General features: G+C 38.9%; 1 protein-coding gene across 1 annotated transcript in view; it reads left to right on the forward strand.

Annotated features, from left to right (window-relative positions):
* Window positions 1-7,132: 7,132 nt before the first annotated feature.
* CUL3 (cullin 3) overlaps window positions 7,133-16,348 on the forward strand; it is a 63,761-nt gene continuing 54,545 nt past the window's right edge. The window contains exon 1 of the mRNA XM_063306685.1: window positions 7,133-7,519. Coding sequence (XP_063162755.1) covers window positions 7,454-7,519 — 66 coding nt within the window. The 5' untranslated portion in view covers window positions 7,133-7,453. The remainder of the gene's footprint in view (window positions 7,520-16,348) is intronic.

The raw sequence follows: 16,348 nt of genomic DNA on the forward strand, positions 1-16,348 counted from the left end.
AACTCAGTTCGAGGTAGTCTCGGGGCGCGACTTCGTCCCCATACCGGATCTACCACAACCCCCGGGACCCCAGGTGGACGCTAGTGACTGGGGACGGAAGATTGCGGAATCATGGCCAATAATCACGGCAGCGCTGAAGGAAGCACAGGCGGCCTACAAAGAGCAGGCCGACAAGCACCGGCGCCAACAACCGACGTTCCAGGCTGGGGATATGGTCTACCTATCCACCAAATTCCTAAAGTCGCCCCAACCCTCGAAAAAACTGGGGCCTAAGTACATCGGGCCGTTCCGAGTCACACAGATAGTGAACCCGGTGGCAATACGCTTGGACCTGCCACACAACCTACGGAGACTCCACCCGGTATTCCACACCAGCCTCCTGAAACCTGCAACTACCTCTCGATGGCACCCAAGCACACCACTGCCCTCACCGGTGATGATCGACGGCCAACATCACTTCGAAGTAAGGGACATACTCGACTCCCGCAGGCAATGGGGAACTTTACACTATTTGGTCAGGTGGAAACACTTCCCCCACCCAGAATGGGTGGCGGCGCACAACGTTAACGCGCCTGACCTGACCCGGGCTTTTCACCGGGCGTACCCCGACAAGCCTATGGCGAGACAAGCAAACCGGCACCTGCATACCCCCTCCCCCGCGGGCCCCCCCGCCTACCGTGCCTCAAGGGAAAGGGCCCCCCCCAAGCCTGCGACTTGGGTGGACCTCCCCGCCCCGGGACTCACCCCCCCCGCCCCGGGCCCACGAGGGAGTGACAAGCAGTCGCCAGCACCCTCCCCCCGCCCCGGGCCCACGGGGGAGTGGCAATCAAGTCAACAGTGCATACCTGGGGGCAACGCCCAGGAGCACACATAACAAAGGCGACGCACTTAGAATAAAAATAAGGGCCCTACCTGGAGCCGATAAGCACCCGACCAGCCACGCCTCTCTCCTCGCTGAACTGAGCCAAACAAGCAGGGTGTGGCCGGAGCATGCGCGTGCCTAGGGTGTGACCGGGGCATGCGCACTGGGAACACACCCTAGATGGACACATGGTAGAGGGCGGAACAAAGGGAGGGGCGAAAACACTCCGGCGGGAAATTAAAAAAAAAAAAAAAAAAAAACCATTTTGACAGCTCTCCTGGTAAAAAACCGGAAAGCTGGGGGGGGGGGCACTATTCGGACAGGGGGCAGTATGTCATGAGTGCCGTTGAGCTGAAGACATCAGCGCAATATCACACATGACAATAACGAGGAAACGGGAAGGGGCTCAAGATAAGCAGCCATCAACTCACAAAGAAGAAAGAAGAAGATACAAAGGCTAAGCGGATCGCGAGGCACACCCAAGCTGTTAGCGCTAGCGCAATGGAGATCGCCCAGCTGACAGCAATCACCGGATGAATAAGGAAACCGATGATGGGCGATCCCGGAGCGCCAGCGGGGCCTCGCAACCCCTCACCTACCGGCAAGACAGCATGTTGGACAAAGGGGGGGTGACGTAACCCTGAGTGAGGGGGCGCTGACCGGCGCGGGGTATTTAAACCCCGCACCGGCGCGCTCCTGTCACTCTCAGCTTTTTTCTACAACTGTAACTACGCTATGAATAAACCAGAGCCTGCTTCAACTGAACCAGTGTCTGTGCATTACTCGGCGGTAGGCAGTGCATGACAGGAAGCCATGATAGCAAGATCAGCACCCTAAAGAGCATTTAAAGTGGCTTACTGTACTTTGCATTCCTCATCCTTGAAACATAACTATACAAATTTAACAAGAACCAGGCAATGGATATTCCAATGCTTGTTAATATCATCTACCTCAGCGCCACTACCCTGCAACACCTGCTTTAATTTTAGCATGGGGATGGATATTTTGGGGGAGGGGGAAATACAAGACAGGAATATACACATGTAGCCTATATGTGGCTTGGGAACCACCTACTGTTGCCTTTTGCCCCGCAGTTGGCATATGCCTTCATGGTAGGGGAATGGAGGGAGGAAAGGTGTCCTTCAGAATGAAAGATAATCATCACTTCTACATTACAGGATAGTAAAAGGGTGGAATTTCTGCTTTCCACATTCATGAGGGATAGGGAAAGTCTAATGTATATTAAACATAACAAGCAGGAAATCAGGGTGTAATTATGACTTCTAAGTAGACTTCAAAGGTAAGTTCTTGAATATGTGTCATAGATTTAAAAGGAAGTCAACACACACACGTGCACGCACACACATACACACTATACACACACACACACACACATGCACACACACATGCACATACACACACAGTATATGTTTTAAAATCATTGGTACTAGAACTTGAATTGCCGCATGCCATCCTCTCTGCTTTGGAAGCCCTTAATTGCAATCCCAGGGATGGGCATGGCCATCATAATGCAGAATAAATAGCAGAGGAGCCAAGCCATTCCATCACTTGGGCAGACATACCAGTTGCTTTTGGCTTTTTCTTGACAGTCCTTGACAGAGTAGAGTAAGGGAATAAAAACAGGACAATTGCTTTCAAATCCTCTTTTTAAATCCTTTATATTTAAGCTGTTGATTATGAAAACGTGGATTAAGTATTCATAGGCAATAGAGTTATTCCCATCTTTTAAATATTCATTTGCTTTTTGAGTCCTACCTTTGTGAACATGAACCTGAATACTAGATCACTGATTTTGAATTAGGAGAGAACATGTAACCTTGTTTAGTTGTAAACTATGAACTTCCTCAGGATATTTATATGCATGTAAAGGATTGGAGGTTACACAAGTTGACCTCTGTCTACCCTCAGTTCCAAATTTGGCCATTTTGTGTTGTCATCTATCTGCATGTCCTTGAACACAAAAAGAACTGTCCATTCAATCAGGAACATGAATCACACCTCTTCCATGAACATTGTCAGGAAATAGGCCAGCAAGCTTAGGACCAGCTTTGTGCTACCTGCAGATTCTTAAATATCTTGTGTGTATGCATGCCTTCAAGTCAGTCTTGATTGCAGGTGACTAGATTAACTCCATGCAGTTTTTGGAAGTAATTTGCCATTACCTCCTTCCTAGGGCTGAGAGAGTGTGATGGCCCCAAGGTCACATAGCTGGCTTTGTGCCTAGAATGCACGGTCTCCCAGTTTCTAGCCTGGTGCCTTTAACCACTACACCAAACTGGCTCCCTTTTAAACATCTGATTAGATTTAATTCCTAAATAAGGCTTGGATATCAACAAGCAAAGTTTTGTCTCTACACATTAGTAAGTAGTAGATAATTTTATGTGGTTGGAGGTACACACATAATACACAGATCTAAAAGAACAATTATTTCCCACTATCAGTCTGAAATGATGCAGCCCACTTTTAAGATTTACATATTTCATGAATCAGTTTTTCAAAACTGCAAATTATATATTTCTTTCAGTCTGCCATTTTGAAAGCATATTTAATTCTTCCACGTTATGATGATAATCTCAAAATATAAGAAGACTCAAACGGAAACACTAAATCAAACTTTCTGTGTAACTTCCTAGTAATACTTAGTTAAAACAAACCTTTTTTAAAAAAATCATTTCAGTTCATTGAAAGTTGTTGAAATGCTGAACATATTTCTCTTTTGTTACTATGGAAACAAAATGGCTGTGATAAGAACATGGAAGTTATGCTTCTACTTCCTGTCCCAGATTTTCAGCTGCTAACTGGGAGCTTTCTGGATTTGCTATTTCCTAGAATGTTTAACTTTTGTATTTGCATTCTGTATTTACTTTGGGGCCATGTATAATGGTACAGAACTGATTTTGTATTATCTCAGCATCCCTTTTTGTTCTGTGATTCTTGATTTACGAAGTTTATGTGACGAATCTGTCAAACAACAAACAGCCCAAAGTTGGTACGTAGATGCCTTATGAATTCACCTACAGATAGCAGCATTTGATCTGATCCTTGTGTATTCCTCTCCTTTATTTACTCACCATAGCTAGAAGTAAATGCAAATAGGGCATTTCTTCTGATATACTGTATATTGAAAATTCCAGAGAATCAAATCAAATGTTTTTCTAATTCAGTTCTTCATTTCTCCATGCAGGAAGATGGGTGGAGGAATGAGCTCATGAATTTGAAGCCTAGCCAGTTCTGTTAACTTTTGAGATGACATCTCCAGGAAAGGATTTTGAATAGCATTCAATTTTATGAGAAAGCTGACATACAGAGTGACAGACTCACATTTCTATTATGCCATTCTTTAGATTTCAAACACACTAATTCATGTAATTTTTTTTGGTATAGCTGTCACTACTTTATCAAGGAAATAAAAATATAGGTCTCAAAGGGCAGTGAAGATATCATTTTCTTTGTTTACTTGTTTTACATTCTTAAAAATAATACCTACATTGATGGCCCTATAAAATTAACCCACCAATTAATTTTTAGAATTCTGATTAAATCTGATAAACTCTAGGAAAACAATTGCTTTCTAAAGTCTTGGTGGTCTAATCCAGATTATGGCTAGAAATGCCAATATATTTACAATGGAATTGTTAAATTGAACATATTCAAACATTACTGATTTGTAAAAGATGTTTTGCTTCCTATTAAAAGAATATTGATAACAAGTAAAAAAATGTAAGAAGAAACATATGCAGTTGTTCTATTCTGACATAAACAATTCATTTCCTGGTGTGTCATTCAGTTTTAAACCTTTAATCAGAATCCTGCATAATGAATGGACACACCTATCAATGCTTCCTAAACTTTGTTTTCACAAAATGCCCTTCCTTATTGTTATGATAGCCTTATTTGTGTGACTTGTATTTAGCTTTTTACTGTCAAGCAGTTGCTATAAGCAGCACTTTAATTTCTCCAGCATGTTCTTTAGCCAATTTGAAACAATTTCAAGAGAAAAACATCCCTCAAACTTGCTACATGAATCTTTGAAGAAGCAAAATACCCACTTGTTTATGTCCCTTAAATGGACTCTGAAAATGTTTATTTAATGTAAAGAAAGTATACAGCCCATTGTACTATTGTCTCTCACACTGGCTATCTTGATAGCCTATTTGTTGTATCTATCTATTATACTAAAAATGTAATGTAATGTAACTCACAGTGATAGCCTTATTGTTGTTGGTTTGGCTCTGGCTTAGCATCTGTATGAACTCACACACTGTGGTTTGTAAACCATGGCTCCTTAACATGTTACAAAAATCATGGTTACACACACTATAATTCTTTATGTTGCCTGAACCCAGCCAGCCAACAATTTAAGTCTAGTATCCAAGCCTATTTGTTTGCCCAAGCATACACTATTCCCTAGATATAGTTAAATAATTTATTATTTTTACCTCATTGGAATATCAGTGTTTCTTAAAGCTAAAAACAGAATCAGCAACTTGTGTTTAATGTACTTCTCTTCAAAGAAAGTAATTTTTGTGTTTTATTGCTTTGATTCCAGTAACATTTAAGTATGTAAATAGTTTAAAAGATAAAATACAAACCCTGAAAGTAGCTTGAGATTCCAAGTGAGATATGCAGAACAATCTTATATATCTCTACTCTAAAGTTTTTCCCACTTTAGACAGATGGGTATTGGATTACAGTTTATGATTATGCCATTTGCTAGTTTGGAAACTGGTTAGAAATGATGGTATTAATCTGTGTTCATAAAAAAGTAAACGAAAAACAAAATTAATTTTTGGCTATGATTTTGTATAGTTCTTTTGACCCAGGAAATGTGTTCAATTCACCTAAACATTGTTTGGTCTAGTGGTTAAGGTGCTGGGCTAGAAACCAGGAGTTTGTGAGTTCTAGTCCCACTTTAGGCATGAAAGCTGGCTGGGTCACCTTGGGCCAGTCACTCTCTCTCATCCCAACTCACTTCACAGGGTTGTTGTTGTGGGGCAAATAGGAGGAGGAAGGAGTATTTGGTATGTTCGCCGCCTTGAGTTATTTATAAAAATAATAAAGGCAGGATAAAATTAAATAAATAAATATAGCTGTCACACCACAGCATACTTACACACCTGCCAAACATATTTATTTGTAGCTGCTTATTAGCTTCCATTATAGCTGACCTTAAAAACATAATACTACTCTGAGAAATAATAGTACGTGCTGTTTAATATACCTCTTTCTGAATTTGTATTCGCTTTGAAAATACTAAGGATTTGTCTATTATCTTATAGGACAGAGAACACAGCATTCTGGGGCATATTTAGGGTATGAACAGATATTGGCTTAAGCTGTAGACAGAGAACTTAGATATGTGCATATTCTTGAAATCCTAATTTGGTTTCACAATGATAGATAAAACACTGGTCTTAAATTGGAGACTTGAGTTCAGATGTGTGTTCAAGCAGAAAGTCTGCCTGATAGTTGACAAGCACATTTTGGCTTAGCATATGTAACTCAGTTTTAGTGATTAAAACGCATACGGTTTTGATGAAAGCTACTATTTACCATTTTTATATATGCATCTGACTAAAATCAATCTGGGTTCTGATTGGCTGTAAGTTTACTAATTAGCAGAAGTCTGAATTGGTTCATTATAACACATATTAAACAAGACAACTGGTTTTGCAATATAATACATATGCGCGTGAGAACAGCTAATGCTTTGCTTTTGATTCACTGGACCTGTTGGATTTGTTAAAGCCACGGAGCTCCACAGTTTTAACTCATTAAAAACTGTGCCATTTTTGTTTCTTGCCAATCCAAAACCATTAGCCTCTCGCACGAAGAAACTAAATAGATCTCAAAAGATGAGTGTGTGACCGAAACTAGGTATTCATAAACGTGTCAGACAAACATGAAGCAAGGGAGACAAAAAAAAAACCAGTCCAGCAACGCTACGTTCGAATCAGCCCTCCTCTTTCTACCGCGTGACAACGAAATCCTGTCGCCACCGCGCCGCCGTCGTCCAATCATCAGTCCCGTTCGCTCGCGCGCCCCCAGCGGCAGTCGTGGAGAAAGACAATACTTCCTTCCCCGCCCCACTCTTCGTTTACCGCGGCAGCCGTTTGGAGCTCTCGCGAGACTTGCCGAATCTTTCCCTCCTCGCTGGGTTTCCACGCCACTCCCCCTGATCCCTCCTCCCCGCCGGCTGCGCTCCTCCCCTTTCCTCCTCCCTCCCCCCTCTCTCTTGCGCCGCCGCCCCCGCCTGATCTGTCTGTGTCTCGGGGAGAGGGGAGGGGGCCTGCTCGGCCCTGCGCACTGAGCGATGTTTGGCCGCCATCGCGGCGGAGGAGGAGGAGGCGCAGGAGGCTGAGGGAGTCACCGCCGCCGCTACTACCGCCGCTGCTGAGTGAGAATAGACGGCCGCCTGGGCCTGCCACGGCTCGGCTATTTACTGCCTACTGTCGGAGTAAAGGTCGCCGGCGCCTCTGTTGTTGCCGGAGGGAGCTTCTCCCCGATCCCTTTCCCTCTCCACTTCCTCCTGGTCCTCAGGCAGGGGCTCCGCTCTCTCCGAGCCCCAAAATGTCGAACCTGAGCAAGGGGACGGGCAGCCGGAGGGACACCAAGATGCGGATCCGAGCATTCCCGGTGAGTGAACTGAGTCTGCGTCGCTGCGCAGGGCCTGGCTTGGCTCGGCCTGGCGAAGGGACGAGACGCCGGCCTCGCCTGGCTAATTTGCCTGGGAGCCTCTCTGCACTCTTTCTCTCGCTTCCTCGACCCGGCCTGTCACCGACTCTAGAGGCCGGGATGAGGGGAGGAAGTCGGCCCTGCAGCTTGGGAATCCAGCAAGCCAGGGTGCTGCGGTTGGGCGAGCAATGAGAGCCCAAGTTCCGTACCAGGAAACGAAGAGGGAGGCTGGAGGGCCCGTCATTTGCCCCAGGGAAGGACGCTTCTCCTAGGCCTTTGTAAGGGGGCCGATCTGCTCTTAGCTGTTTTGGTTTTTTTAATCACGCTGATTAATGTACGAGCCTTTTTACAGAGAAGAATAAATTAACGCACAGGATTCGGCCTCATACCTGTCGCACCTCAGACAGTCAACGGACCCACCTGGGATGTTTGCAAAGTTGTTATTGGACGCTAGTATCGATAAACGAAACAGCACACAGTAAAGAGTTTGAAATCAGAAGGCAAAATAACCTAGCTCTGAAGTAGGGCATAGTTGTGATTTGGGAGGATTTTTTTAATGATTTCTTCCATACATTGCTTCAGACTTTGTGATGATTTCAGTTGACAGTTGCTTCAACTGAAGGTTGAAAACACAAACACAAACACATTCTTTCATTAAGGCTTTTTGTAATCTGAAGGCTTGGGAATTTTCAATATTTGAATCTGTTTTCACTGAATCTGTTTGTGTACATGTATGTATAAATTTGAAAGGCAATACCTTTTCTTTTTGACCTAAGCAAAAGTTTCATTATTGATTCAGGAAGGTAGTGGCAAATAATTGTTGGCCTTTGTAAAGAGAGAAATCATGCCCATTTACACAAATAATTTTGCAACTGTCACTGACAACAGTACAAACAGCCTACAATTCCATTATTGAAAATATGTTTTGAAGCAGTAGTTAGATTAAAAATAAAATCTTAGTATCCATTCCAGCTTACACAGAAACCTAGTAAAATTCAATATAGTTTTCTCCTGACTTAACGTAATTCACAATTTTAACAAGTCAGGTTTTTAAAAACTACTACATTTACATTCTGCTTATTTCACTAGATTTGCTCTCAAAATACTCTTTAAAGCTTCTTGCATTTCTATAACTGTATTTCTAATAGCAGCTTCTTAGGAATCAATGAAATTCTGTAGTATTTTTCTGTTAATTTAGTTAATTTTGAAATGACTGACTTGAAGTGTTGACTGCATAAACTGGGATTTTTTTCAGGGATAAAGTGTTACTTTTTAAGGAAGTTTTGTTATTTTTGCTGCAGTAAACATATCTAACTATGCTAAAAACACCTTTAGTATTTTAATATTCTATTGTGAGGAAAATGTTCATTGCATGTTCTGGTAGTCTGATAAGTTTGGTAAACGAGATCTATACAGCAAATACTTAAGTGTATAGAAGAGTTAAACTGAACAAGAGAAACAAAGTTTGCAGTCAGGATAAATATTCTGCTTTCTTTCTTACAGATGAGCCTGTAAAATGTTGGTGGGTGAAGAATGTTCACAAAGTGTTTTCATACAAAACAGAGCATTACTGTTTCTCCCATGAAATTGTTTCATATTAGTGATCGTTAAAAGTTTTTCCTTTATATTTTGTTTGAAAGTAGCTGGCTTAGAATTTTTACAGTAGACATAGGGAGAGTACATAGAAATTCCCATAAAACTTACTGATTCTGTGTGCAAAGCAAAGATTATCTATCAGTATCCTGTATGTTCAAACAAAAGAGCAATATTAGAAAATCAAGAGGAGTAATGTTGGACTGTAAAAATATGGAGTGAGCTACACAGTTGGTATATTAATTATGTGTAGTGTAGTATTGATACATTTATCAGATAATGTCATTAATGTATTGAATGTATTGAGAGCCAGTTTGGCCTAGTGGTTAAGGTGCTGGGCTAGAAACCAGGAGACTGAGAGTTCTAGTCCTGCCTTAGGCATGAAAGCCGGCTGGGTGACCTTGGGCCAGTCACTCTCTTTCAGCCGAACTTGCCTCCCAGGGTTGTTGTTGTGGGGAAAATAGGAGGAAGGAGTATTAGGTAGGTTCACTGCCTTGAGTTATTTATAAAAATAATAAAGGCGGGATAAAAATAAATAAATGTGGGTGAGATTTTGTATTTCTGGTAACAGAATTTTTCAGACCCACAGTAAAATTAATTAACTTCTTTTCTGGTACATACATTGCACTGAACAATAGTATGGCATGTTTTGCTTAGCTGATACACAGATCATCCCACAAAAGAAACAAATATCTACAAACAATTGTAGATAGGCTTGCACATTATGTTAAGCTAAAACTAAATCTCCATTATGGTTCAATGCAATATGCATTTTAACTGGCTTCATCATTAACATCCCATTGGTAGAATGCATATTAAGTTTTGACATCTTAATTTTAAAATCTATTGATTCAAGTTTAATGTATTAATTGAGCTGGACAGACATGGAATTTATTGTACAGTAGCATGGCAATTTTTGAAATAGTTTTAAATTTTCTGGCTTTGTATAGAACAATGCTGTAACTGTAAATTGCACAATTTGTTTATAATGTCAGTATCAATTATTTAATTACATATGCAAAGTGACAACTCTATCTTATGCTGAGTTCATGTGCATAGGACTTGATAGCAGATTATTTATATTGGTCACTTACAAGTGTGAACATATAATTAGGTTATATTTATGAAGTTATGATCTTATTGCCGATTATTAGAAGAGGTTCTTAATATGTTATTCTGATGAGATTAGCCTTCTGCTGCTCTGCTAGAAGTCTGTTAGACACACCTTGGTCCATGTCTCCTATCTATTATTCCTGTTCTTGCAGAAGGAGCTTACGTTGCATGTTTTGTGCAATGCCTTGGTGGCCTGGGAGCTTTCTTCCATCTCCTTCCCACCCTCAATAACAGTGATAAGTTCTTAAGAACATATCTTCTCTGCAGTGAGAGACCAGGCAAGGCGTTGAAGGATATGTCTTCTCCATCCATGTTGAATACTCTGGGGTGAATACCAGTGGGCATTTATTTCAGAAATGTACTGTGAACAAAAATGGAAATGTCACATTGCCTTTAATTACATGCCATTGAAAGATATATAATATATATTCTTTGAGTATCTGCTCTCATATATAGTGATATATTTTCAACATTCTTGGAATCATATTTCTGTAGCTTTGCCTTTTATTCACTTTGTAATTACTTCATATTTAATACATGGAGTCAGTCTGTAATTGTCAGTTTTGTTTATGTAGATCAGGGTGTAAAACTTTCTCAGGACTGAGAGTTTCATGGTCTTAGCACTGCAAAAGGTAATAGTACTGAAAATACAAAAAATATTATTTCTTTTACATTTAAATATAATTAATATGATTATTATCCAATCATATTATAGTTTACCATTCATTTTATAGTTTTGCCTTTAAATCACATTAAAAATTACAGCTTAGTAGCATCTTTTGGAAGCATGTGAAAGCCTTACTTTGGATTTCTGTGGTTTAGAAATTGTAAGCAACCTTTGTTGTAGATCAAGACACCAAAATGGATAGATTAATTAATGTATTTGAGTTATTCTATCCCTCTTAGGGGAGAAAAAATCTCTTTTAGAAATATAACACTATGAATAATAGAAGAAAAGATGATGATCAAGAAACTTTTTGTAGTATTCACGGTGACTTCAGTCTGGATATTACATTGTATCACAAAACGGTTACAGAGGTTCTTGTGATACCTTAAAGATTCACATTTATGATTGGTAAGCATTTATGAAAAAGTGTGCTTTATTCTGGCTTGGACCTTCAAGTTTCAAATACGCAAAATGCTTTGTGAGGATACTTCATCCATTGCACCATTCTGTCTTAAATAATTTGTAACTCGCACCATAAAATCATGTAGATCGACACAACCATTGTTGATAAGGACTATACTCAGGTAGCATTTTTGCCATTCTCGGTGATCAATACATTTAGCTTATTTTTGGTGGTGTTCTGCCTTGTAAACCAGGAGTTCTCAAGTATCTTGGATTTTATTGGGAGATTTTAAGTTTGACTCACTCAGGGGAAATCAGGCCAGGGATAGTCTTGTCAATGCCTAAATAAAATTCCAATAAATGCTTGCTGAATAATTCTGTGTATGATAACTAGATAATGCTGTGCAAAGCATTCAATAAAGGAGCTTCACAAAGCATGCTGGCCCAAAGAATGCACCTGTTTAAGCATTAAAGCATCTTCATCCTCCAGGAAATTTGGTATACATACATAGCTGCTTCACTGGTAATCATAGTGGAAGTGTTGTTTATATGTAAACACATAGGAGCATACTGTTGAGGAAGAAGCAACCAAGTAGAACATGGCTGCTTTAACACTTCAAGAAGATGTTACATCAGATATAAATGGGATTCCAGATTAATTATGTATATTTTTTCCTTAGAATGATGGAGGCAGAAACAGAGTAGTTTTAATCATATCGTAAGATTCTGTGCTGTTTTGTTTCATTCATTGATTTGCCTAAAGTATTCTTAGCCTAATTTTTTAAGTTTTTGGAATGTAGTATCCAAACAAAATCTGGGTCATCATTACCATATTTCTATAAAGAAAATTATAGAGAAATATTTTTGGTGTGCAATTTTTTTGTAATCAAAATGAAGCCTATACATGCCTTCACAAAGGCTGTGGACTTTGTATTAAGACACCATATAGCTTGCTTGGCTTTGATTTAGCATGTTTTGTGTATCCATCTATTGCGGTTTACAAACTATGGTTTATGGCTTAACTAAAGCAGTAACTAGTAGTATTCTCACATTAGAATGAGTGTAACCAGTTGATGCTTATTAAGTTAAGTATGGCATAATGTGATGAGTGAGCTAGGTCTACAGTGTAAATGCATTGGTTTGGATTTTTTCCTTTCTGTTCCACATTTTTTACCCTTTTACTGCAGTTTTAAAGTGTAAACAATTTAAGGTGACAACCCCTATTTTACTCATTAAGTTATATAAAATAGCTACATAATGCTATATGAACAGTACATTCAAAATTAAGTTTAATAGAATTATTTGTACTAATCTGTGTTGAAGTACTTCAAAAAACAGTTACCCTTTAGGTTCACATTTGTATATCTTTAAAGTTCTTAACCTGCTTTCTGTTTCTTTGGACGGAGACTATAAAATAAGTTTCCAGTATCCAACCAGACATACTTCATTGTTTAAATGCAACCCCCAAAAAGGGAGATGTGAGTGATAAGGACTTCTATACATTTCCACTTCAAAGTATTTTGCCTTTGGTATTGGTTGCAGGTTTGTGAAAAAGCACCTGAAATAATTATATATTGTTTTTATTGTAAACCACCCAGAGTCCCTCCTTGGGAGGGAGATGGGTAGTGATAAAGTTTGATAAATAAATAAAAATATACAAGACAAAATAGAAGAGAAGGGATAGTTTAATCTTTCATCTGTTTTTGATATAATTATCACTTATATAACTTATCACTGATTCAAAGTAATTGGAGCAGTTGTGAAGAAAGCATGATTATCTTGTTGTATCCAGCCTTTAGCATGGCCCCATAAATTCTGATTCACTCTGCTAATCTCATATTCAGTGATATCTGCATGGGGGGTGTCAAAACAGGCATGGTGGTGGTTGCAGCAGTATGATCAAAGCCCAACCTGTTTGGACATGTATATGATGTCAGTGCACATACAAAATGGTTGGGCTTTGATGGCACTACTATGATTGACATTTTGCTGGTTCTGTCACCCCCCCGTCCCTTGCCCCATGGATGCCACTGCTCATGTTTGACCTAGGGTGAAAACAGTCATTCTCACATATAAGACAAAGAGTCTTATAGCACCTGAAAACTAATTGGTTTATTATGTATTAAAGTTTGACTCAAAGGGCCATCAGATTTTTGTGTATTTCTTGCAAAAGATCAATACAGTTAGTTTTCTCCTGGAAAGTATTACAATGAAAAAAATCCCATTGGTGATTTGTTGAAAGCACAACATCTATCCAAACTCTTATCCTGCTTTTCAGTTTTTATTCAGGAAGTGAATTAAGAACTATTAAAGTATAGACAACTACTGAGATGAACGACAAACTCGAGAAAAGACTGAGGTTGCGCTCTACATTGTGTTTGATGGCTTATGGTACTCCTGAGAAATAAAATGCAAGTATAGTACAAGTAGTCCTTGTTTAGCGACTGCCTCAGACAGCAACCGTTTGCAATTACGATGGTGTTGAAAAAGTAACTTTGTGACCAATGCCCACATTTACAACCTTCACAAGTCTGTAAAGCAAAGCTGAAGTAAGGTCGTAAGCACAGTCGTGGTTTCACTTAGCAACTGCTTTGCTTAATGACCAAATTGCCAGTCCCAATTGTGCTTGCTAAACAAGGACTCCCTGTATTTGTCATTCATTCACTTCAGACTTATGATCTGATAGACATTAGTTTTCCTGGATTGTCTGTCAGTAACTACTACTATGGCTTCTTGTAAGCTCATGGTTATGACATTGGTGATAATATGTAGATACCTTGTCTTCTGTTAGTCTCTTTTTCAGTCGCCTTCAATTTTTCCAAAAATCTGGTCTTCTCTAGTGATTCTTGCTTTTGCATTGCGTGTCTAAAATATTAAGGCTTTAACTTTTTTACTAGTGTTCCCGATTGTTTACTTGAACTAATATTGAATAATTTATTCTGGTGGTCCAAGATATTCTGAACAATTTTCTCCAGCATTCAAAGGCATCAGTTTTTTAGCCCCTCTTATGATCCAGCTTTTGCAATTATTTCTTACAACTGGTAAAACCATAGCCTGCTAATTTCTCCCTGATACAGGGTTAGAAGGATTGTTGGGGCTTGTTATTCTCATTGGATTAGATGAGCAGAGATTTATTTATTTATTTAATCAATCAATCAATCAATCAAATTTGTATGGCCGCCCATCTCACCAAAAGTGACTCTGGGTGGCATACAACAATCCGATAAAACAGCACCTATATAAAACTTTTTTCCCAAATACAGTTTGTTTTTACCATTAGTATTCCATTATTGGTATAGTTTAAAAAAAATGCAAGGATTAGCAAAACCAGCTGTGTTTTTGGGATGGAGGGGGTTGTTAACAGGCTTATGAAGCGTAATATGAAAGTTGCATATACACAGGTTATCCAAACACTTTTTCCTAACTTCTTGTATGAAAGTATAGTTATTTTACATTTTTATTCCTGACTTAATTTGGTGACATTTGTTTGACTAAGTGCTTTTTATATGAGAAAAGGAAAGAGTTCGTACTTTTCTCTTTGTACTTTTTTTTTTTAAAATAGACTTGTAAAACCAAAACATGGACTTTGCTTCCTGGAACTATTTCTTTTGCTGTTTTTTAAAATTAGTTTGTACATGACAGTTTGGAAAACAGTAAAAGAATTTAGGCTTGATCTGAAATTATCATTGTTGATAATTCTGTGTTTCCTGAAGTGTAGAACTGTATATGTAAATATGCTGCTTCAAATTGACAGGGAAACCATGCTGCTGAATTGATGTAGGTTGCCTACTGCTGATAAAGAAGGAAACAGTTCCAGATCAAGAGAAAGTAGTGTATGAGAATATTTGGACAGTGTAAAAACATTAAACCTAATACTATCTGACAACATTGAATGTCAACCATTCATTAAATACTGTATTTCTGAGTCATGAAATAGTGAAATGCAAATGCAAAAAGGAAGACTTATAAACTTGTCTATGTTTAGAAAAATATTAGAGCAAAATACTCCAAACAATGAATATATTTCCAGATGGAAACTGAATTACGGCTAGAAATCAGGATAGCTTTATTTATAAAGAAACAATCAACTGATTTGATTGGTGTAATAGAGAAATAATAACAATCATAGAGTTTTGCATGTGAATATATTTTTTGTATTTTTCAAATTATTATACACACAATGTATTGAAAAAACTTAGTAAAATATGCCAACATCAGATTATAAAGAGCAGAGTGTCAGGCCTTTGTGATGGGAAAAGTCAGGAAATGGGAGTCACTAAAAGTTTTGGAATGTACTTTAAAGTGGTTAGGAACAGAATCTTGAAAACCTGACAGAAACCCTCTCTACTTCAATTTATACTTATCCCAGTCATGGCAGAGTTAGGTTTCTCGTGTTTTCTATTTTCCCAGGACTCACATATCTTTCCTCCAACAGCTTGGCATTCTCCTCTTCCTCCTCTGAGTCAACCAACATTCTATCACATAGGGATTGATTCTTCATTTTGTATAAATAGTGTGAAATCTTTTGTATAATTAAAAAAAATGCAGGACAATATAAGTAGTTCAGAGGATAAAAAAATTCAAAATTATGTCCACTTAGAGATGAGTTGGACATATATGTTAACAGAATAAAATATATTAAGAGTCAGTGCCAAATAGTATCTGAATGAATGCAAGGCACTATATGTAAAATGAAATACTTTGATGACCATACTTCAATAATTAATGTAAGAATTCATCTAGACCAGCCAGCTTAGCTGTTGGCTATGCTTGTTGAAGAATTCCTGAAAGTTGAAGTCCGTATTTCTAGATGTTTTCATCCTTTCGATATTGCCAGCTGCAAGGTGGCTCTTGAATCCTTGAGCTTGTATAATCATATCTGAGACATAAATTCAACTGTGTACATCAAATAGGGAAGAAATGATTGCATGTAATCTGGCAAGGTGTTTTTTTTTAATCGTATGGCATAGCAGTTCGGTGTTCATGCTGCTTTTTTTTTTTCTTGCTGGGAAATC

Source organism: Candoia aspera, chromosome 6, assembly GCF_035149785.1.
Source record: "Candoia aspera isolate rCanAsp1 chromosome 6, rCanAsp1.hap2, whole genome shotgun sequence".
Lineage (NCBI taxonomy): Eukaryota > Metazoa > Chordata > Lepidosauria > Squamata > Boidae > Candoia > Candoia aspera.